This window comes from Podarcis muralis, chromosome 2 (assembly GCF_964188315.1).
Source record: "Podarcis muralis chromosome 2, rPodMur119.hap1.1, whole genome shotgun sequence".
In the NCBI taxonomy this organism is placed as follows: Eukaryota; Metazoa; Chordata; class Lepidosauria; order Squamata; family Lacertidae; genus Podarcis; species Podarcis muralis.
Genome location: NC_135656.1, coordinates 125656426 through 125681093, shown reverse-complemented (window position 1 = coordinate 125681093; position 24668 = coordinate 125656426). Strand labels below are relative to the sequence as shown.

General features: G+C 46.5%; 1 protein-coding gene across 2 annotated transcripts; it reads left to right on the top strand.

Moving 5' to 3' along the window:
* Positions 1-1838: 1838 nt before the first annotated feature.
* Positions 1839-23015, top strand: LOC144326623 (uncharacterized). Of its 2 annotated transcripts, XM_077923164.1 has the most exons (3): positions 2630-2685; positions 12094-12205; positions 17911-23015. In XM_077923164.1, the coding sequence occupies exon 3, from the start codon at positions 17988-17990 to the stop codon at positions 20031-20033; it is 2046 nt and encodes a 681-aa protein (XP_077779290.1). In that variant the 5' UTR covers positions 2630-2685; positions 12094-12205; positions 17911-17987; the 3' UTR covers positions 20034-23015. The 2 variants fall into 2 exon arrangements, with proteins under 2 accessions (XP_077779289.1, XP_077779290.1); XM_077923163.1 differs by lacking the exon at positions 12094-12205 and having other exon boundaries at positions 1839-2685.
* The last annotated feature ends 1653 nt before the right edge of the window (positions 23016-24668 follow it).

Genomic DNA, 24668 nt, shown 5'->3' with positions numbered 1-24668 from the left:
CCGAATGCTGCACGCACGTCTCTGACCAGACCTTGAACATCACAGGACATCTTAATAACATCCACAAACTGACCGACGAACTTAGGGACATCCAACACGAGGGCCTGTCGGATACCCATTTTTGGAACTGGCTACCTGGGTCTACCTGGATAAAACAACTTTTGGGGAACGGCCTCTTAATATTGATCACTGTCGCCATCTGCATTGCCTTCTTCTGCTGCACAATCCACTGCTTCCCTATGTGCTGTCAAACTTGCGGCTCTTGTCTTCCTATTCTTCGTCCGCGATCAACCACCACCTATACACCACCGACATCAGAAATCCAGTCAACCCCCATCGAGATGGGACCCTTGCACAACCTCCGGACTCTGGACTCTAGGTATGACATGACAAACTTCTATTGATTATGCGGAGAAAAGGATTGCGCGGTTTCCCTACCTTCGCAATCTTATCTCCGAAGGGGGGAACTGTCGCCGGAAAAACCCCCCCCATCTCACTGACACGTGTTACACAAGCACCACACTCATACATGCACACATCCCCCTCTTCCTGACCCCGGAGATGTCCCTTTAGAGGGCCATCCCTTAAAGCCTTCCGTAAATAAGGAAGCGCTAGCTTGACAGCTTCCCGCTATAGCACTCCGCATAGCCCTATTTTTATTATGAGTAGACCGGCCGACCGAATTCTGCTGTCAATCGGCGCCCGCCTCAGCCAATCAGTATTATCGAACAGCGCCCCTTGCGACGGCCACGCAGGTACTGCAGGCTACTGCCGCTTCCCCCCTTACCTTTGACAGCTCTCAATACAAAGTTTCCGAGTTCAATTGACCGTGACTGATCTAATCAAAATGTAGCAAGCCACTTCCTGAAGGCGAAAGTGCTTTGAACTTCAAAGACAATATTCTTTATAAATTCACTAAAAATCAGCCGTACTTCGGATTTTCACCGGACCACTTTTATTCCGCTGGATATTACAAAGACTATCAAAGGGGGGTGGTCTGATATCAAGCAGCCATAATCCCTTGACCGAGCAGTCACGTACTCTGTGTTCCTCCCTAGTAGACGTGACCACCTTGATAGCCATCGGTGATGGGCTCAGACAGAAGGCTATCAAGGACACAATGAACTGCATATCTTGGTGTATTCCGTGCGGACCTCTCACAAAGGACTGTGACCGGATTCCCCTCAGGGGGCAGGAAACTTCGTCTTTCCCTTTGTTTTCGTACATGACTCATGCGGGGAGGGGGAAGGAGGCTCCGGCCAGGTGTCAGGACACTCGGGTTACCTGTGCAGCCCCTCCCCGACTCCTCCTATTTTTAATATAATCGTGATGTAAATATGATGTAATTCTGAGGGTGTAGCTTAGGGGATTAGCAACTAATAAAAGTTGGGGTCTCCCTTTGTTCGGGGCTTCCATCTTGCTTCACCTCGTGGGCGGTGGGAGTCCTGTCGCGACAGTCTTTCATTAATAAAGACCAAGCCTACTGGCTGCTGTTTTGCTCTGACTTGCTCTGGTCGGTGTCTTTGTTTGTCCAAGAGAACCCTCGGATTGTCCGGTAACAGAAGTGACACTGGCAGGAAGGAAGAACAGTCCTGGAGGAAGAATTATACACAGCAAATGGGAAGAAATCAGACTTTGACATACTGTATGGGATGCAGGCAGTGGTGAGGGGCCTTTTATACAGCCTTCTTTCTAGAGAAGCTCCAAAAGCCAGATATATGAGCAGAAATCAGGGCGAATGAGAAGAAATCCACCAAGAGAGCAGGGAGCCCGGGGAATCTGCCTCCTCGGCGCCTGAAACTGAGGCGAGGCTCAGATCTCGAAGGGCGGGAAGTTGGGAAAAGGCGGGAAAAGTCATTGAGGGGAAGGAGCAGCGGGGGGAGGGGCTCCTCCTCTCTCGCCCCTCAGAGACACGACGGGGACCCTCTTGGGAGGGGGGCAGAAAGGGGTCTCTCTCTCTCTCCCCCCCCCTCACAACACCATTGCATTCCTCTCATGGCGGAAGGGGAGCCCACCCTCTCCCTGCCTGGCGAGGGGGCAGCCGGGCCAAGGGGGTCTCTGGGCGCAGGAGAGCCTGGGGGGAGGAGGGGGGAGAGGAAAGGAAGCGCCCCTTCTCTCTCAGGCAGCCCCATGTCTCTTCCCACCCCCGAGGCTGGGTCCATCTCTGGGCTTCACAAAGGACCCCCCCCCCGGGCTGGGGGGGACGGACCCCCCCTGGCTTCCCTGGGTCCGCCCCTCCTCCACTCTCCTGACCCACAGGGGGAGGGGCAGCCCTTCCCTCCTTATCATTCAGCCTCTCCCCTCCCAGCCTCCCTGTTTGCAGATTGAAAACCACCTCCTTCTCTCCCCGCAAACCCAGGTCACCCCCAGATATGATGCCCCCCCGCAGCCATCTCGCCCCCTGCTGTGGGGAGGAGGAAGGAGGGGGGCCAGGTCCCCATGGAGCCCCCGAGGCAGCGCCGTCCCGTCCTCTTCCCATCCCAACACAGGGAGAGGCTGCTCTATGGACGTAGCTCTAGGGACGCGCGCGTCTGATAAGGAGCCGGAATTGTCGCTGCTGAATGCGCCGGAAGTTTCCAGGAAAGGGGAGGAGGGGCGTCAGTGGAGAACCCCCCCCCCCAGCCCTTTATATTGCAGACAAGGAAAGCGGACTAATCTGGAGCCAGGGAGGCGGAGGACCAAGAGGTAAAGAGGGAGAGAAGGGGGGGATAAGAGGGGGAGGGAGGACGAAGAGACCCCCCCCCCGAAGGAAAGCGCCCTCCCTGGGGCCCGTCGACAGGGGCCCCGATCCAGGCCCCGACCCAGGGGGGAAGGGGGGACCCAACACCTGCAGGGATCTACACCTTGCAAGATCTCCTGGGCAGCAACAGCACCGCCAGACTCCCCTTTCTCTTTCCTGGGGGGCCGAGAGATGCTCAGCTGCCCTGGCGGGAAGGGGAAGGAGGACCCCAAGCAGGGCTGGGGGTGGGGCTGAGGCCCCCCATTCTCCCTGGGGTCGTGGGGCGCCTGGCTGGGTCCCCAAGAGACCAGCTCAGCTTGTTCTGGGGATAAGCTTTCGTGTGCATGCACACTTCTTCAGATTGGACAGTTTTCTACCTGAAATTTGGGAAACACTTCTCTTTCCTCTCAATAATATCTCTTTCAAACTGTGAACTTTCAGTCCAAAAACCTCTCCCTTTATCTTGTCCAAACAAGATGATTTGATGGTATTGAAACCAATCCGCCACCACACCTCCCACCTCATCCTGTTTATTCAGTTTTATTTCTTCTTCCGAAAAGTCCAAAAGATCTCTGTAAGTTGCCCATTGCTTTTTCCATATTGCATTTTTTAAAAAGCTGTTGCTTTTGTGGGTGGAAGCCAAAGAGGTGTTTTTCTTTCCAGCGGATTATTATATTTATCCCATACTGTAAAAAGGATTTTCTGAATAACCTGATTCATAGAGCTCTTGTGTGTTTTAGTTTTATCCTGCCATAAATAAGCGTGCCAACCAAACATATTCTTGTTTGATGTTTAGTTGTTTAGTCGTGTCCGACTCTTCGTGACCCCATGGACTAGAGCAGCCAGGCACCCCTGTCCTCCACTGCCTCCCGCAGTTTGGCCAGACCCATGTCTGTAGCTTCGAAGACACTATCCAACCATCTCGTCCTCTGTCGTCCCCTTCTCCTTGTGCCCCCCATCTTTCCCAACATCAGGGTCTTTTCCCGGGAGTCTTCTCTTCTCATGAGGTGGCCAAAGTCTTGGAGCCTCAGCTTCACGATCTGTCCTTCCAGTGAGCACTCAGGGCTGATCTCCTTCACAATGGATCGGTTGGATCTTCTTGCAGTCCATGGGACTCTCAAGAGTCTCCTCCAGCACCATAATTCAAAAGCACCAATTCTTTGGCGATCTGCCTTCTTTATGGTCCAGCTCTCACTTCCATACATCACTACTGGGAAAACCATAGCTTTTACTATACGGACCTTTGTTGGCAAGGTGATGTCTCTACTTTTTAAGATGCTGTCTAGGCATCTTAAAATATTTTCTTACGACCTTTGTTATAAGAAAAAACCTGCTCCTTTCCCCTTATGGGGTATCCAAGAGCCCAAGAGTGGGTTCCATATTGGTAGGAGAAAATAACAGAGGCCAACCAGAGAATATGGAGAAGCAAAGTGGCTAGTAAGCCTGGTCTTTATTGCAACAGTGTCCCCCCCCCCCCCTCACCACAACCAGGAGGGAGGTGTGCAAGGCCTTATATAGTCTTTTGAAATTGCCCGCCCAAGACCCCCCCCCCAAATATCATACAGAAGGAGACTGTCTACAGCAGGAATACATCACAGGAGGCGGTCTACAGCAGAAAACCTGTCCCCAAGGATACCTGTTAATGGTCACTAACTGCATTACCTGGGCAGCCTGGGCATTCTTTTGTGATGGTAAATACTTTAGTTCCTGAATCCAGGTCACAGGCCCACCCTGTTCATCCCTCCTTAAGACAGTATTTGTAAGCACAAAGACAATGGGAAGGCTTCCATTTGCCTCCTTTCCTGCAGAGGAATATTTGAGTACGTTTCTGAGCACAATTCAAAGTGTTGGTGCTGACCTTTCAAGCCCTACACGGCCTCAGTCCTGTATACCTGAAGGAGCGTCTCCACCCCCATTGTTCTGCCTGGACACTGAAATCCAGCGCCGAGGGCCTTCTGGCGCTTCCCTCATTGCGAGAAGTGAGGTTACAGGGAACCAGACAGACGGCCTTCTGGGTAGTGGCGCTTGCCCTGTGGAATGCCCTCCCATCAGATGTCAAGGAATTAAGCAGCTATCTTATTTTTAAAAGGCATCTGAAGGCAGCCCTGTTTAGGGAAGTTCTTAATATTTAATGCTTTACTCTTTTTAACACTCGATTGGGAGCCACCCAGAGTGGCTGGGGAAACTCAGCCAGATGGGCAGGGTATAAATAATAAATTATTATTACTATTATTAGTAGTAGTCTGTGGTGCTCAATGTTTAGGTATAGTAAATACTAGGATTTAATTAGAACTTGTGTGTTATAGCGGGGATATGCCCAGGCTTCAGCATACAGGCAACTCTCCGCAAGCCGTGGGAGCCCAGCGCGGGTTCCTCCTACGTCTTGCGGAGATCTGTGTGACGCCTGGAGAGCGAGAGCGACCCTTCTCGCTCTCCAGGCTTCAGCGAAAGCCTGCATTCGCCCCATAGGACGCACACACATTTCCCCTTCATTTTTGGAGGGGGAAAAGTGCGTCCCTTGTCAGTGTTTGTAAAAAGCAAAAAAAAAAAAAAAAAAGAAGAAGAAGAAGAAGAAGAAGGAAAGGGTTCTGACCTCCCTTTGTCTCCTCAGTCTCCTTGTCGGCACAAAAAGAGTCCACGAGAATATTGTTGCAGAGTTTTATTCTTAAAAGTCTTTGTGCAAAACACGACTGAATAACTATACACACCAGCACCAACCAACCAACCAACCAACCAACCAACTAACCCAAACACCAGCCTCAGCAACAAACTAACATTTCATGCTGACCCAGCTTTATTCGCATTAAAGAAACAGCAGCCATTTTAGCCGTGACACCCCTTCTGTTTCTTAAATGCGAAAAACCCCAACAGAAACAATGCATACATACATTATATACATAAACCCAGTTTTGTCAACGTGTGTTCTTCTTCCCTGAAGAGAACCCCTTCTGCTTACGTTTCTGCGTCGATTGCTGTCTCTGCTCCATGTCGTCTCCTGGAAGTCTTGCCCTGCATTGACGTTGGAGATGCCCGGGTTGGTTGCATCTATAGCACCTCCTCACCGCCATGGCCAAGTCCAAACCTTGGCGTTGCTCCATTGGCAGATTCTGCTGCTGACCCCCTCGGCTGTAACTCCTCCATTCTTGGAATTCAGCCTGTCTATCTGACCTTCTTTCTGCTTCTTCGGTCAATCTGCCAACCACATACTCAAGGGTCAGATCTCGGGGACGCATACTCTCCATGCTGTTAATCACGGGCAACCAGCTTTCAGGCAAACTTGAAAGGATAATGTAGGTTTGGTCAGTCTCATCATAACGCTTACCTCTCTGCTGTAGTTGAAGAAACAGAGATTTCAGCGTTTGAAGATGAGTTGCCAAACTCTCACCTTCCTTCATAACAGTCCTGAACAGCCTGGTCAGAGAAATGATAGTTCCGGCAGTTTCTCTGACATGCATTGCCCTTAATAAATTCCAGCACTCAAACACTGTGCTGGCATTTGCTACATGCAATAACCGAGAGTTGCTCAAACACAGCATAATTTGGGCACGGGCCCTTTCACCCAGCCGTTTTTTCTCAGCAGAGTCCCGTCTCAAAACCTCAGTTTCAACACAGTCCCATAGTCCATCTCTCCTTAACAACTGCTGCATTTTAATTGACCAACTCAGCCAGTTGTTTTCTGAGAGAAGTTCAAAAGGGATGCCTCCCCCAATATTTACAACTTGGGAAGACTGGAAATCTGCCATCTCTGCTGGTGCTTGCTGAGCCCCTTCTGTGGGGCCTCCAGCAATCTCTCCTGACTCTCTCTTTAGAGTCCAACTGGATGGTCCTGGCTGGCACTCACCGGCTTCTAGCTGCTGCCTCTGTTGACCCTCAGGTCCCGCCTGACTCTGCAACTGGTGTAGCCGCTCTGTGAGTCGCCTACTGTGGTCCTCTAGCAGTTCAAACTGTTCCAGTAGCCGACACTGAGTGCTTTGCTGATCCTCAGATCCTAGCCGCTCCAGCGTCACTGCAGACAGTTACAGCTTGCCACCAACTGCTCCAACGCACAGCCACTGGCTTCGTACACCACCAGGACTCACCAGCTCCCTACTGAGATGCTGTCAGTCGTTTTGCACTCTGCAGATGCTCAGAAACACTGGGCCCATAACCTGTCAGTGTTTGTAAAAAGCAAAAAAAAAAAAAAGAAGGAAAGGGTTCTGACCTCCCTTTGTCTCCTCAGTCTCCTTGTCGGCACAAAAAGAGTCCACGAGAATATTCTTGCCGAGTTTTATTCTTAAAAGTCTTTGTGCAAAACACGACTGAATAACTATACACACCAGCACCAACCAACCAACCAACCAACTAACCCAAACACCAGCCTCAGCAACAAACTAACATTTCTCACTTATATATACAACTTGGTGCAGACCGCTGAGTCATGCTGACCCAGCTTTATTCGCATTAAAGAAACAGCGGCCATTTTAGCCGTGACAGTCCTATGGGGCGAAAAATACGGTACTTAACACTTAGCTTCTGTTACACATTATATCCACATAAGTCAATAGAAAAAGTATAAAGAAATGATGTTCCCTTTGGGAAATTTGGTTTTGGCAACCGCAAAACAACATCCTTGAAATCATATTATATTTAGAAATGACTTTGGCCACGTAGTAAACAACAGGTTTTTTCTTTTCAAATTTAATGAGTTTAGAGTTTATTGTACACTAAGCGGGGCACTTTTATACATATCAATGCGTCCCAATGTCTTAGTGTATCAAAGTGCCCCAACGGACATTTTCAAAAATCTAACAATTGTTAATAAAGCCACTGAACTTATTTGAAAATCACCTGTAATCCTGATTACTGAGTGGAATAACTTACCTTTGGTATTTTTAAATCTTTTATTTTTAAATAATATTTATTACTTTTAAACCTTACAAAAAAGAGAAAAGAAAAGAAAAAAAAGAAAAAGAAAAGAAAGAAAAAACAATACAATACAATATATAAACAATACACAACACGACATTAACACATTAAACAAAACAACAACAAAAACAATTCAAAAAGAACACACATCATACCATCTCAATACCCTCTCTTTCATTCCCTTGTTTCATCGACCTCTTCTCACCTCCCATTTCTATAAATTATTTCAGCAAGTCCTTTCCATCTTTCTCTATTTTCTGTCATATAGTTATCTCAACATATTTTAACCTTATTTTCCATTAATACTAAAATACGTATTTATGCTTAATTCCTTATAACATTTCTACTAAAGCCATATAATTTCATTCCAACATTTTCCTAACACTCATTAATTTTACATTACAGTGGTGCCTCGCAAGACGAAAAGAATCCGTTCCGCGAGTCTCTTCGTCTTGCGGTTTTTTGTCTTGCGAAGCAAGCCCATTGACGGCTTAGCGGATTAGTGCTATTAGTGGCTTAGCGGATAAGTGGCTTAGCGGCTTAGAAAAAGGGGGGGAAGGAAAAAAACCCCGCAGGAACTCGCAAGACATTTTCGTCTTGCGAAGCAAGCCCGTAGGAAATTCGTTTTGCGAAGCAACTCCAAAATGGAAAACTCTTTTGTCTAGCGAGTTTTCCGTCTTGCGAGGCATTCGTCTCGCGGGGCACCACTGTATTTCCATAGATAAACTTTAAACTTTTTCCAATCTTCTCCCACCGTCTCCTCTCCCTGGTCTCGGACCCTGCCAGTCATCTCCGTCAATTCCATATAGTCCATCAACCTGGTGATCTTCTGTCCGAGGCTCTTAACTCTTTTCCAAGTCCCTTCTGCAAGTCTTCTTCATATTTATACATGCACTTTGCTTTGTCTTCTGCTGATCTTGTTCTTATTTTCCTTCCTTTGATGCTGAAGAGTAGATCTCGGGGAAATTCCCACCTAGCAATGTTTTTATTCCTTCTTGACAGCTCAACCAAATCTCCATAGTTAAAACTAAGATCCCAAAGATATTTCAGGACGTATTTCAAAGTTCCTCTAAATCTGGAGGTCCCCACAACTCCAATCTCCTCCTGACCCAAGTCCAGGTCCCAGAGGTCAATAGATCCCTGCATGAAGGGATCTATCCAACTTTCCTTCTCCAGTCCAAGCGGGGCTCCAATCCTCAAAATCTGACTTTCCCTAAATTCAATCATAAAAGGCATCAACTTATAGTCATCAAATTACATCTGTAAGGCTGGGGCTCTCTCCCTGTCCACTTGTGCTATTTTAGGTTCAACAACGACAACTTTCTCCCCCGCCTTCTCTACAATTTGCCATGTCAAAGTAGATCCCTGTATCGATTCCTGAATAGTTTCTGTATTAATGTTCGCTTTTTGTCCAAAATTAGTCACTTTTTGTCCCAAGTTATCAATTTTTATAGTCATCACATCCGTCTTCTTATGGAGCTGTTCCAGTGAGTCATTTATCTTACATAAGGCAACAACTAAGGCTTCTTCTGTCAACATTCTTAACAATCCAAGGTCAGTCCCAGATTCTCACAGTTTTTTATCTTGCAGCTGGAGATCCCCCCAGCTCAACTCATGTAACAATTTCAAAAGCTTCTTCTAGAGGGAAACAATTTCGATTTGCATCAATCCTTTTAAGCACAGTTCAAACAATAAAGTTAGTTTCAATTTTCAGTTACTTTTACTCCTTTTTAAACTCAGATGGAGACAATGGAAACAATGTATTTCTCTTATTTAACTAGCTGTCAACGAACGATCTATTCAGATTCAATGGGCAATTCCAAAACGTTGGTCTTACTAGCAGACCGTTTCCAGGTTCAGAGCGGTGGTAATTTGACTTTCTTCACTCTCTCCTGCAGGCTTACACGATCCAAAATTTCCCCCCTCTTCTCCTGCTTCCAAGGGGGGTTTAGTGATTTTAACCGATGGAAGTTTAATCCTTTACGGAAGGCTTTCCAAGACTTGCAGCCTCTATGCTTCAGTCTATTTACAAAAAGGGGAGGCGGACTTCCTTTTTGAAACCTCCCCGTTTCGGTGCCAAATTAAGACGTTTAAAGATCCAATTTTCCGTTCTACTCACGGGTAATTGTTTTAGAATCAAATTGTCCACAGGAAAAAGTCAGCGCTCTCCAGCAATAGCAATGCGGCTTCACTCCGTGAAAGAAGCAGTCAATTCGAAGCACCGCGCCACTCACCCGTCGCTCCAGATCCCCAAAAACAGGTTTCCCCGCGAGTAGAGGAGGCGCAAAAGGTGCCAGCCGAATCCCACGTTCACAGGCTTCTCCCGCCTGTGATTTTTAGTGGGTCTCCGCCTTCGCCGTGGCGGCCAGACCCAGATTTCCACAAAGCAAGTTCCTCCCGATCAGAGGAATTCAGCCATTACTGGAGGCGCTAACCCTTAGTGTATCAAAGTGCGCCAACGGACATTTTCAAAAATCTAACAATTGTTAATAAAGCCACTGAACTTATTTGAAAATCACCTGTAATCCTGATTACTGAGTGGAATAACTTACCTTTGGTATTTTTAAATCTTAACTAAATGACGTAAAAAAGTGTTGGAACACTTTTACATTTCACATAATCTTTAGATGGTCGTGCTAAAAACACACCTACTCTCTTCAAACGCCAAGGGCTAACTGGTGGCCAGCGCAGTCGCAACTCTTCTACTCACACATGCATAGGCACATTTGGGTGATGTCGCGACACGGATATCATCTCTTGATATTGAAATATTATTGGTGTGTCAATGTCCCCCTTGCGTCAATGTGCCCCACCTCCCCCATTCTGCATTTTCAGAGGAGGGGGGGGAAAGGGGAAAGTGTGTCCCCCCAGATAAGACTCCCATCCTCCCTGGCCATGGGCCATCCTTGCTTGGGCAGGTGGTACTTTGAGTCCAACCACATCTGGAGGACCAGAGATTTGCGGAAATAAATCTTTGGGTCCAGGCAGCGCTTCCTCGGCGTAGGCTCTGCTGACCTGGCCAAAGAAATGCAGAGTAGCAGCGGTCCTGCTTCCGTGTGAGATAAAGGGATAAATCAAGTCCAGAGACAGTCCTTTCTTATCTCCAGTAGCTTTATTTACAGAGTAATAAATCCATCAGACACCATCGGAAACTTCGGCCATTTCTCTGTGCTTTCCAAAAGCACACTCACAGCAGCTTCTAAGCTGAGCTGCTTCTCTGTCCGTTGCAGAGACAGATCTGAAGAGCGTCAGAACAACATCCTGTGACGCACTTCTCTGCATCGAGCTCCTCCCAGCTCCTCCCAGATCCAGATACAGGACACCACGGAGTTTTAACCTTGTCAGTTCCAAACTCCACACCCCCTCTTGTCCTGCATCTGGAGACAATAGCCAACAATGCTTTCCCCATACACAGACCCTCACAGAACTCCTCGTGCTTCTGGAAGGTTAAGGTTTTGTGAAACCATCAGCGAGGTTCTTGGTTGAGGGACAGTATTTCAGAGCAACTAGCCCCTCACGAACGCTCTGACATACATTCCGGAAACGTATGTCCAAATGTTTGGTCCTCGCCTTGAACTGCCCTGTCTCAGCCAATTTGAGACATGGTTGATTGTCTTCATGCACCACAACGGGCAGACAATTCTCTCCACAGATTTCCTCGACCAAACACACATAGAACTCCAGCTCTCTGCAAACCTCTGATAGCGCACTGAACTCAGCTTCAGTAGATGAAAGCGCTATGAGACTTTGCTTCCGGGACCTCCACCCCACTATTGAGACCCCAAACTTCACCACTAAGCCTGACACTGATTTGCGGTCCTCAAGATTAGCCCAATCCGAATCCACAAAGCAAGTCAGTTTGACTTCTCCTTGTGCTGGCAACCTAAGACAAAAGTCTTTGGTTTCCTGCAAATACCTCAGAACTCTCTTGATGCCATTCCAGGCTTGTATGCTAGGACTTGAAGCCTCTCTACTGAGCAGATTGACAGCAAATGCTATGTCTGGTCTGCTCCACTGAGACAAGTACAACAAACTCCCTAGGGCTGACTGAAACACTTCAGTATTTTCGAACTCAGCGCGTTCTACTTGCTGGCTGTCCTTCACAAAACTAGTCTCCATAGGACTTCTCACTCCTGCACAATCACTCATCCTGAACTTCTCAAGCAACTGTTCAATCTTACCTTTCTGGCAAAGCAAGAAGCTTCCATCCTCAGTCCTCGCAATCTGGACGCCTAGGTAAGACTTGACATCTCCAAGCTGCTTCGGCTTGAACCGTTTTCTAAGCTCTTTAGCAAACTTCTCCACCTGTTCACCTGTCCGTGCCATGATCAACAAATCATCAACAAACACCTGCACCACTTGCTCTTTCAAGCCTGAATCTCTAATGTAAAGACAACTGTCTGCAAGAGATCTCTTAAAACCTAGCTTTTCTAAGGCTTCATGTAGACACATCTTCCAATTCCTGGCAGATTGGCGTAATCCATAGATGGATTTGTGCAACCGCCACACGACGCCTGGCTCACTGACTTCAAACCCTGGAGGAGGAAGCATGTACAACTCCTCCTGGAGACCTGAGTTCAGGTAGGCGACATCTACATCAAAATGGTTCACCTTCCAACCTCTCTGTGCTGCTGTCGCTAAAAGCGTTCTCAGAGTCTCTGCTCTCGAGGTCGGCGAATAGACCTCTGTGAAGTGGACGCCCTTTTTCTGTGTGAATCCTCGGGCCACTAATCTTGCTTTATACTGTGGTTCTCCCGCTTCTGTGGGTTTAAGTCAGTAAACCCATCTGCAGCTAACAGCTCGCTGGTTAGCCGGTAGCTGTGTGAGTGAGAACACACCAAGAGACTCCATTGAGTTCATCTCCTTCTGCATCACCTCATGCCATTTGCTAGCTTCTTCCTGAGGCAACTTCTGAACATCCTCAAAGGATTCAGGTTCACACCTAGCCACACCAACCCAAACACTAGTGGCTTCATACCTTTCAGGTGGCTTTCCTTTCATTGATTTTGCTGATCTCAGCGTGAATTCTGGAACTGCACCTGATTCACCTGGATCAGCCCTACTATCCCGTGTCAGAAACCTCCTCTGACCTGCTGCGCCATTTCGGGCGTACAGCTGGTTCTGCTGGTGAGGATGGCTCACTCCTTGGCTCAGACTTGACAGAAACCTGTGGAGGGGTCCTGGGACTCCCTTTTGGAGAGATACGGAGCCTCTCCCTTGGAGAACCCGACTCTGGACTCTGTGGCTGTGGACCGTGCACCTCAGCAACAGGTTCAGCCTCGTCCTCCTCCTCATCTGAGTCTGACAGAACATCCGGGTTCCCGTGAAGACGTTTCCACCCACTCTGCTCGCAAAACTCAGCACTGCCACTAATGAGCAGCTTAGACTGGTTGCCAGTAGGGTATGCGAAACGCCACGCCTTTGAACCCGGCTCATAGCCTACAAAGATCATCTTCCTAGACCTTGGCTCACCCTTTCTGCGCATGGCCTTTGGAATGAGAACCCAAGCCTGACATCCAAAAACGTGTAAGTAGTGCACCTTCGGCTTCTTCTGATGCAACAAGAAAAACGGTGTGTTGCCTACACTGGAATTGTACACCCGATTCTGCAGAAAGCATGCTGTCTTATAACTTTCAGCCCAAAAGCGCTGTGGCAACCCTGAATCTGCCAGCATTGCGTTTGCAGATTCCTGTAGTGTGCGAAATTTTCTCTCTGCAACCCCATTCTGTTGCGGAGAGCAGGGGGCCGTCAATCGATGACTGATACCTTTCTGCCTGAAAAACGATTGCAGCGCAGAACCTGTGAACTCCCCCCCCCCCCCCGCGATCAGATTGAAAGGAAATCACCCTGGTAGAGAACCGGAGCTCTACCGCTGTGATCCAATCTCTGATCAGTGCAGCTGCTTCTGACTTCTGTCTCAGTGAGAAAAACCAAGTATGTCTAGAAAAATCGTCAATCAGAACCAGAATCCATTTAGACCCAGCTAAAGAAAGTGTTGGCATGGGACCTGATAAATCTGCATGCACCAACTCAAAGGGTTTGCTGGTTCTCCTCTCTGACCTGGGGTATGTGCATGTTGTGACCTTCGATTGCTTACAGGCTTGACAATCTAGGTATCTGCCACATGCCTTGAACCTACACCCAATTGTGTTCTCTGCGGCTTTTCTCACAAGCGACCACCCCGCGTGTCCAAATTTCCTGTGCCACATGTGAATACAATCATTGTGTGGTGGGATGTTTGCACACTGCACTTGTGCATCTTCAATGGACTCTCCACTAGCCCCATTTTCCACCAGTCCCATTTTTCCACCAACCCCATTTTCAATAGGCATCTCCACCAGAAAGAGCCTGTCTTTCCTCTCAACACTGTAGATCTTCTTCCCATCCCTGTAAAAGGAACACAAATTGTTAGAGAAGAAAACATCGAATCCAATAGCCATTAATGCTGACACACTCAAAAGAGAGTGGGCAAGCTCTGGAACAAAAAAAGCTTGCACCTCACAATCTAGAAAAGAACATTATAAAGACCCAGATTCAGTCAGTGGTCTCCGAGACCCATCCGCTAAGTGAACATAACGTTCAGTTTTAACTGTCTTGCAGTTTCTCAGGAGCTCCCGTGAATTCACGAGATTGTGAGTAGCACCTGAGTCCACCACGAAAGATAAAGTGCCTCTCTGGCTGTCTTCCAAAGTTGCCATGGTGCTGCTCGCACCCACACCGGGGCTTCTGCAAGTGTCCTTCCTGGTTGCCATGGTTGCAGCCTCCCCTCGACTGAGACTTTTGTCTTTTCCCAGAGACACCATCGCAGCTGTGAGGTGAAAAGACGCCTTGTCTTTGTTTTTCTCCTGGCCTGCAGCTTTCCCACGTCTGGCTCTGGGAACTTGCTTTGTTGACGTTCCACGCCGGCCGGTGTCCTTGGCACCATCCTGCGCCTCTAGTGGACAATTGCAGACCAAGTGTGTGTTGCTACCACACCGATAGCATCTCTTGGAAACAAAGGCTCTCACACAGTCCTCACCACTCCTGGCTGCTGCCCCCCCACTCCTTCTTGGGGTGCAGCCTGCGCCCTCTTTCACAGCCCTCTGCCGCTTTGATTCTACGTCAATCAAGTGTCCGCTAATATATTCGATCGTAAGATCCTGCGACGGCATCGTTTCCATCGTTAGAACCAAGTTCTCATAACTCCTGTCCAAAGAGCTTAAAAGCGTATAAGCCTTAAGTTCATCTGGGAAGGGCACATTGAGCTGACGCAGCTTACTGAAGATAGCATCTGAGCAATGTGATGCCTTATCGGCTCCCCTGGGGACAGCCTCTTCTCAAACAGAGAACGTATCACTTGGATCTTTGCCCCAGCTGTGGTCCTCTGATGTATTCTAGTCAGAGCAGACCAAATCTGATGACAGGTAAGTAAGCCATCAATATGAGGGAGCTGCGACGCTTCAATCGCCATCACCACATGGGACATGGCCTTCTTGTCTTTCTTTGCCGCCGCTGCAGCCCTCTCCACATCTGCAGCTGCTGCATTGGGCCCGGCCACGACTGGATCGGCCTGCGTGCATTCCCACAGCTGCTTTCCTTCCAGCCAAATACATGTGTTTGGACCAGTCCTCCCAATTGGCTCCATTGAGCCTTTCAAAGGGGATATTGAAGCTCTCATGGCCCTGCTGTGCCTGAGCAGCAGCCATCTCCTCCCCCCGGGGCTTCAAACGTACTCACTCTGCCAGCAAGCTGGTCCTCCGAAGCAGCAATCTCTCTTGGCTCTTGGCTCCGATCACCAGCATTCCTCACTGCCCTTCCTGGCAGGAGATCACAGCAACTCAAAGCTGGCAGTCTTCCTTCTCACACTTGTCAGGAAACACGGAACTTCCATAACCTTTGCGGAAATAAATCTTTGGGTCCAGGCAGCACTTCCTCGGCGTAGGCTCTGCTGACCTGGCCAAAGAAATGCAGAGTAGCAGCGGTCCTGCTTCCGTGTGAGATAAAGGGATAAATCAAGTCCAAAGACAGTCCGTTCTTATCTCCAGTAGCTTTATTTACAGAGTAATAAATCCATCAGACACCATCAGAAACTTCGGCCGTTTCTCTCTGCTTTCCAAAAGCACACTCACAGCAGCTTCTAAGCTGAGCTGCTTCTCTGTCCGTTGCAGAGACAGATCTGAAGAGCATCAGAACAACATCCTGTGACGGACTTCTCTGCATCGAGCTCCTCCCAGCTCCTCCCAGATCCAGATACAGGACACCACGGAGTTTTAACCTTGTCAGTTCCAAACTCCACAAGAGATGCCTCAACTCAGCACAGAAGGTTCCTCTAGGGCTCAGTGTTACTTGGGAGTTGGTGGAACTGGATCCTAAGGGTTCTTGAGACATTTCCAAGGGATTATGATTGGTATCCAGACCCTAACACTATAAAGCCAAGGTGTCCACACTGAGCAGTTTATCAACCCTGCTGGCCGCTGGGGAAGACCTTCTGAAGGAAGTGGTTTGCCCCCAATGTTAATTCCTTCCTTCCTCTGCTGCTGCTGCCCACACTAAAGGAATGTCTGGATGGAATCCCAGGGATGTCTGGCTCCTATTACAAAGAGATCCAGTTGATATTCTAGAATAAAGTGTGGCTAAGATTCTGAGTCACAATCATGGCTGAGAAATACAGCCAGGGAATATGAAACTGATTTGAAGATTGGTTTCTTCTTTACACATTATTATTATTATTATTATTATTATTATTATTATTATATTACATTCAGGAGGACACACCACGGGTTTCCTTCTTCTTTCTTTTCTTTCCAACAATCATAATTATAATTATAATTATAATTATAATTTATTATTTATACCCCGCCCATCTGGCTGGGCCTCCCCAGCCACTCTGGGTGGCTTCCATAGAAACCAAAAATACAGTAAAATATCACACGTTAAAAACTTCCCTGAACAGGGCTGCCTTAAGATGTCTTCTGAATGTCAGGTAGTTGTTTATCGCTTTGACATCTGCTGGAAGGGCGTTCCACAGGGCGGGCACCACTACCGAGAAGGCCCTCTGCCTGGTTCCCTGTAGCTTTGCTTCTCGCAATGAGGGAACTGCCAGAAGGCCCTCGGCGCTGGACCTCAGCGTTCGGGCATAATGATGGGGGTGGAGACGCTCCTTCAGGTATACTGGACCAAGGCCGTTTAGGGCTTTAAAGGTCAGCACCAACACTTTGAATTGTGCTCGGAAACGTACTGGGAGCCAATGTAGGTCTTTCAAGACCGGTGTTATATGGTATTGGCGGCCGCTGCCAGTCACCAGTCTAGCTGCCGCATTCTGGATTAGTTGTAGTTTCCGAGTCACCTTCAAAGGTAGCCCCACGTAGAGCGCATTGCAGTAGTCCAAGCGGGAGATGACCAGAGCATGCACCACTCTGGCCAGTGTTATTCACCTTTAATACTCACCTTTCTCAGTGTAACACATATTTTTATCTTGTGATATTCAGATGAAGAGAGGTATAACAATTTAATAAATAATTCCCAGTTGGAGCAGAGCTAGAATATCCGGAAGCCCTTGGCCACCCAGGGCAAAGGAGGAAGAACAGTGAGAGAGGCCTGGACAGGGAGTCTCCGCTAAGACAAGCCAGTGTCAGGAGGCGGGTGTGAGACCCGGTGGCATATAATTATTATAAATCATAATTGGGGTGAGTGTCTCAATCTGGCCTTCCCAGCAGTCAGGCTCCAGCTGCTTTCCTTCTGCATCTCGAGCTCTCTCCATTCAAGAATGCAAGGCTGAGAGATGGAGGTCCCACCCCAAGAACATTCTCCAACTGAGCACTCCTTCAACCGGCCACAAGCACCAAGCCTTGTCACTAGACTTATATATGGGTCTCCCAAAATGGTCAGTATGGACCTCCTGAGGCCAAAGGGACTCTGCAGGTGATTAATAAACATCTAGAGGTCGAAGGGGACAAAATGTGGCCCAAGGGGTGGAGGATTATAGTGCAGCGGATGAAGAACTTCATGATGAACTTAGGACCCTGATGAATATTGGCTTCATGGAACATAGAGCAGCTCCCTTTCCTGTGATAAACCATTTTTTATCAAACTTAAAGCCCACAGTTAAACTGTATTCTAAGATAATGCTGCTTCATTAATGCTTAATTAAAGGTTAGGAAAGGCTGATGATGCATTACCATTATTTAACATTATTTCATCTGTCTTTCCGAAAAATTTCATATGGAGGACAGGAAAGAATGTACGAGATGTCAAAATAAGAGCAGGTGCTAATTGATGTGTGTAATATTCCTTTGTTCTCTTCCTAGGTTTCCTTTCCCCCCGCTCCTCCCTGTTGAAAGAAGACAATGGAGAAGGCAGTCAAAATTCTGGAGGGCCATGTCCAATGGGAATAACAAAGAAACCATATAAATTCATGGATTGTGAAAAGAGAGAGGAGAAACACTTTGAAAGTATGGAGTGTGGGAAGAGTTTCACTGACAGTGGAACACTTGGAAAACATCAACGGACTCACACGGGGGAGAAACCATTTGAATGCATGGAATGTGGAAAGAGTTTCACTCAGAGTGGTTACCTTAGAATTCATCAACGGACTCACACGGGGGAGAAACCATTTAAATGCATGGAGTGTGGAAAGAGCTTCACTGAGCGTGGAAAACTTAGAATTCATCAACGGAGTCACACGGGGGAGAAACCATTTAAGTGCATGGAATGTGGAAAGAGCTTCAGTCAGAGTGGAAACCTTAGAATTCATCAATGGAGTCACACAGGGGAGAAACCATTTGAATGCATGGAGTGTGGAAAGAGCTTCAGTCAGAGTGGAGACCTTAGAATTCATCAACGGAGTCACACAGGGGAGAAACCATTTGAATGCATGGAGTGTGGAAAGAGCTTCAGTCGGAGTGGACACCTTAGAATTCATCAGCGGAGTCACACAGGGGAGAAACCATTTAAGTGCATGGAGTGTGGAAAGAGCTTCAGTCAGAGTGGAGACCTTAGAATTCATCAACGGAGTCACACAGGGGAGAAACCATTTAAATGCATGGAGTGTGGAAAGAGCTTCAGTGGGAGTGGACACCTTAGAATTCATCAACGGAGTCACACAGGGGAGAAACCATTTAAGTGCATGGAGTGTGGAAAGCGCTTCAGTCAGAGTGGATACCTTAGAATTCATCAACGGAGTCACACGGGGGAGAAACCATTTAAGTGCATGGAGTGTGGAAAGAGCTTCAGTGGGAGTGGAAATCTTAGAATTCATCAACGGACTCACACGGGGGAGAAACCATTTAAGTGCATGGAGTGTGGAAAGAGCTTCAGTCAGAGTGGAGACCTTAGAATTCATCAACGGAGTCACACGGGGGAGAAACCATTTAAGTGCATGGAATGTGGAAAGAGCTTCAGTCAGAGTGGAAACCTTAGAATTCATCAATGGAGTCACACAGGGGAGAAACCATTTGAATGCATGGAGTGTGGAAAGAGCTTCAGTCAGAGTGGACACCTTAGAATTCATCAATGGAGTCACACAGGGGAGAAACCATTTAAATGCATGGAGTGTGGAAAGAGCTTCAGTCAGAGTGGAGACCTTAGAATTCATCAACGGAGTCACACAGGGGAGAAATCATTTAAATGCATGGAGTGTGGAAAGAGCTTCAGTCAGAGTGGAAACCTTAGAATTCATCAACGGAGTCACACAGGGGAGAAACCATTTAAATGCATGGAATGTGGAAAGAGCTTCAGTCAGAGTGGACACCTTAGAATTCATCAACGGAGTCACACAGGGGAGAAACCATTTGAATGCATGGAATGTGGAAAGAGTTTCACTCAGAGTGGATACCTTAGAATTCATCAACGAACTCACACAGGGGACAAACCATTTGAATGCATGGAGTGTGGAAAGAGCTTCAGTCGGAGTGGGCACCTTAGAATTCATCAGCGGAGTCACACAGGGGAGAAACCATTTAAGTGCATGGAGTGTGGAAAGAGCTTCAGTCAGAGTGGAGACCTTAGAATTCATCAACGGAGTCACACAGGGGAGAAACCATTTAAATGTATGGAGTGTGGAAAGAGCTTCAGTGGGAGTGGACACCTTAGAATTCATCAACGGAGTCACACAGGGGAGAAACCATTTAAGTGCATGGAGTGTGGAAAGCGCTTCAGTCAGAGTGGATACCTTAGAATTCATCAACGGACTCACACGGGGGAGAAGCCATTTAAATGCATGGAGTGTGGAAAGAGCTTCACTGAGAGTGGAAATCTTAGAATTCATCAACGGACTCACACGGGGGAGAAACCATTTAAGTGCATGGAGTGTGGAAAGAGCTTCAGTCAGAGTGGAGACCTTAGAATTCATCAACAGAGTCACACAGGGGAGAAACCATTTCTGCTGCTCCAGAGAAGCGGACACGGAGCAATGGATCCAAACTACAAGTAAGAAGATTCCACCTAAACATTAGGAAGAACTTCCTGACAGTAAGAGCTGTTTGACAGTGGAATTTGCTGCCAAGGAGTGTGGTGGAGTCTCTTTCTTTGGAGGTCTTTAAGCAGAGGCTTGACAACCATATGTCAGGAGTGCTCTGATGGTGTTTCCTGCTTGGCAGGGGGTTGGACTCGATGGCCCTTGTGGTCTCTTCCAACTCTATGATTCTATGATTCTAAATGCATGTAGTGTGGAAAGCTTCAGTCAGAGTGGACACCTTAGAATTCATTAACGGAGTCACACAGGGGAGAAACCATTTAAATGCATGGAATATGGAAAGAGCTTCACTACTAGTGGAAACCTTAGAATTCATCAACGCACTCACAGGTGAGAAACCATTTAAATGCATGGAGTGTGGAAAGAGCTTCAATAGAAGTGGACACCTTAGCAAACACCATTGAACTCACAGAGCAAAAACCACTTACTTATATGGAGTGTAGATAGCTCTTCAATCCTGATGTTCTTACAAAACATCAATGGACTCACAAGGAGGAGAAGCTTTAAGAGTTGAAACCCAACAATCTACCAACAAACTGAAAAAGCAGAAATGATTTGAATGGAAGGAGTGTGGGAAGTTCTTCTATTACCTTATATGTATATAATTTTATATGCAATTTGTTTTTATATGGAATTTATTTACAAATTGCTACATACTTTCCAGATACACATTTATTTCATACTTGACTTCCTCTCCATGGTTTCCCCATAGAATTTTTAAATTGCTGCATATTTCAGATATTTACACCTTACCTTTTCCACACTCTTCTCCAGCAAGTTTTCAACTGTTGTTTTCCATTCAGCTCCTACTTGTGTTTGTACATGTTTACAAAAATTCTTTAAATATTCAACAAAAGGTTTCTACTCCTCCTTAATGTCTGTCTTGATCTCTTATTTTCATAGTTAAATTTGCCAATTTGACATATTCCATCACTTTTAACTGCCGCTCTCTTGATCAAGTGTAGCTATCTCTTGATTTTGCCATTTTTGTGCATAAAGTACTTTTGCTGCTGTCGTTCATCTGTCTTCATGGAACATTTAACCCAGTTATCCCTAAAAGAAATGGTTTCTTCAGGAGCATCACCCTAAGTAAAGTAATTTTCTCCCTAGTTATAATTCATCTGGTTGGCTGAAAGCCACAAAGATGTTTTCTTTTCCAACAAATCCTTATACATTTCCCAAGCTCTTTATAAATTCTTCCTAATTACATAATTAATTACAAAAAAAGTATTTGGTATTTTGCCTTCTTTTGAGATACCTTTCTGCAGTGTTCTGTCTTAGTCCAGTGATACTACTCCATTAAAATCGCCCATAATAATTATATTTCCAACATAAACCTCAGACATACTTTCATCCAATAGTTGGAAGAAATATTTCTTTTTCCTCATTAGGTGCGTCAGCTCCTACCAATAATATTTTTTTCTCCTTCACCATCACTTTCACTGCAATAATTCTTCACCTCTAAAGATCTGTTTAGAGTCCAGTTTGGAATTCATATATAGTACCACCCCTCTTTTCTTTGTTTTATATGAATTCCTGTCCTAGTCCTTTATTTACCAATAATCATTTTTGTTGTTGTTTCCTTGTGAAAATATGTGTAATTTTATTTCATTTGGTTTTGTTGTTCAAACCATTCACATTCAATGAAAACAATTTTAAATCCATCATTGAATCCTTTAAACAGTTTTAAGTCCCCTTTCCCCTTATCAGCTATCTCCCTCCTCCAGCTCGTCTCCCAGCTCTTTTTTAAAATATATTTCCTCTAGAATGCCTCTGTTTTTATTGGCCCTTGCCATCTTTGTTTCTTCCCTATGTACATAAAAAAATTCCCAACTAAAGGGAATTGAATTCTTCTTGAGCGCATCAGCCAGAAACTTATAGCTGGTTCTTTTCTTCAGCAATTTTGAGCATTGTAATCAGTTTTTCTGGTAGTGTGTTTGGAGTTCTTGATCTTGAGTTTCATAAAATCAATCAAACTCCTGGTAGTTTATTTGCTTTTGCATAAGCTGATTTCACTCTGAAAGCAAGAATCTCCATCAAGTCATTTTTTTTTCTTTCTCCTCTTGTTTCTCCTTCTCTACTTTGGTTGAGGGTGTCTTCCTCGTCTGGCCCATAGTCAAGTTCTTGTTAACACCCAACATTTTTATAGCTTTCCACTTTAGGCAGGGTGCTCCGATGTTCCAGTAACCCCAGAGCCTTATGGGGGGGGGGCTATACCCACACTCTCTCTCCCACCCCCATGGCACCTGTAGTAAAGTTAGTACTTTGGTCAAGCGGAGAGTGAGGCCTTGTGGGAAACCAGCAAGAATTATGGGAACTAGGTCCTGTTGCTTTAACCCGTAGACCCGTTGGCTCCAAGGGCGTGAAAGGTTTACTATGGGAGAGGAATTCTCTGGATAATGTGAAGGGTTGACACCTGTGAGGGAAGTTATGTATATCCAGCCGGTGATGTTATCTCCCTGTTAATTGCCCAAAGGAGGTGCATTTGCATAAGCTCCAAGAAAGGGAGGAAACAACTTTGATCTAGGCTCTGGAGTCTTAATTGGCCCAGCTGTCAGAAGTTAAAATTATTAACCCACAAGCTGGTCATTGGAGAATTCAAATGTAACCAAGAGTGGTGATTGTCCTGGGGGATCTGATTCCATGTGCAAATTAGGGATAAAAGATCTTGAGAATGGCTGGGAAGGTGCGCTCTGCAATCCACAAAATCGCCCGGCTGCTGATGTTCCACCTAAGCAGCCGTTCTTTTGTGATGAAGATTTCCTAAGACCTCTGAATGCGGATTTCTGAAGGACTCCGAACTCTCCTATCTTTGCCTTAGAGTGTAGAAGTGAGTATTAGCTAGCTATATTTTGCAACGTTTTTATTTTCTCTCTACCAAAAGATGTGCCTGCTTTTTAGCATGTTCTTTATGTTTTAAAATAAATTTTAAGCAAGAAACTTTCACTTGTATTGTGTGTGCCTATCCGGGAAAATAGCTAAATCCAATGCCTAGCTTCTTGGTTGTGCCTTACTAAAGAATTTCTGCCTGCAAGCTTGTGGAAGCAACTTGTAGTTTGGGGTTAACCGGTAACGAAGAAACACAGCCGTCTCCCTTGAGCTGTGGCTTAAGGTAACCCTGGGACAAGGGAGTGGTGGCAGCCTTACCAGTTCTGTTTCGTCTTGTTTCTGAAAAGGTAAAAGGGTCTGCCAGCCTTGCTCCAGAAACCTGGTCTGGCCGGAGAGCAAAGACAGGTGAGGGAGGGGCAAATGGTTGGGGACCAGTTGACCACAGGACCTGATCTGCTGCAGAGGGTGCATGGCAGGCGACTGAACTCCAATGCGACCACCTGGAAGTCCCAGAGCGGTGCATCAGTTAGAATGGGATGCTTAAGAAACCTCTACAGATTCTCAAAGGGGAGAAGAAAACATTTAGATGTATGGAGTGTTTGACGTATTTCTCTCAGAGTTCACTTTCCTTCCCATCAATGAACTCAGATAATGGGAAATCAGTCTTAAATGCATGGAGTGCATGTGAAGTTCTGGTATTTGTATATAAAGTTGTATAGACAGGTCTTTAAAGAAATGAAGGTCATGTCTCACAAGTATAATAGCAGATATAATATAATGTTAGATAGGGAGGGGAGAATCTGGAGTGCTGGGGTGAGTGATGATGGGCTGAGAGCCAGCTGATTTTGGGGCCTTGGTGGTGTTACCGGAAAAATCTGAGGGCTCCCTTGGACAAAACAAAGACACCAACCAGGATAACTTGGAGCAAAACAGCAGCCTGTAGGCTTGGCCTTTATTGAGCTGATGCAACAGGGTGTTCCCCTCACTTGCAGGAGAGAGGAAAAGACCCAGAAAAATGGTGTGCTAGGTCTTATAAAAACTTTTGAAATTCCCCTCCTCTAGGTCAAGCCCACCCCCAGAAACATCATGCATACATTACAGAAAGGAGGGGTTGAGGGAGGAGTTGGTGGTGGTAACCTGAGTGTCCTGTCACCTGGCTGGTTCTTCCTTTCCCCCTGCCCATGAGTCACTTCCAGGAGACAAAGGGGAGTTTGCAGTTTCCTGCCCCCAGAGGGAAGATCTGATCATTGTCCTTTGTTTCAGTCCATGCTGAATCCACTCCCATATGCAAGTTCTTTGTGATCTTGATGGTCTTCTGTCTGGGATCATCAGGGTTGGCATAGCAACTGGGCAGGGCTCCTGTGGATGTGCTGAGATGGTGAAGGGATTATGGCTGACCAGAACCAAGGCACCCCCCCTTTGATAGTTCTTGTCATATGGAGTAAAATAAAAATGGAACAGTGCAATCCGATGTATGGTTGATTTTCTATGAATTTATAACAAATGTGGCGTATGCAGTGTGTGAGTGTGTGTGTGAGTGAAGTTTGTACAAACAGAATGATTGGGGTGGGGGGGTTCCTGTTACAGTTCCCCCCTTCGGATATAAGATTGCAAAAGTGGCTACTTTGCAATCCTTTTCTCCGCACAATTTAAGGTGGTAAATATTAACCTGCTATTCTCCGTCCCAGATGCGTGTGTCCATGGGAACCTGAAAGGGACTTGGATGTCATGCTTCTTAAGGATATTTGCATAGAAATATAATGG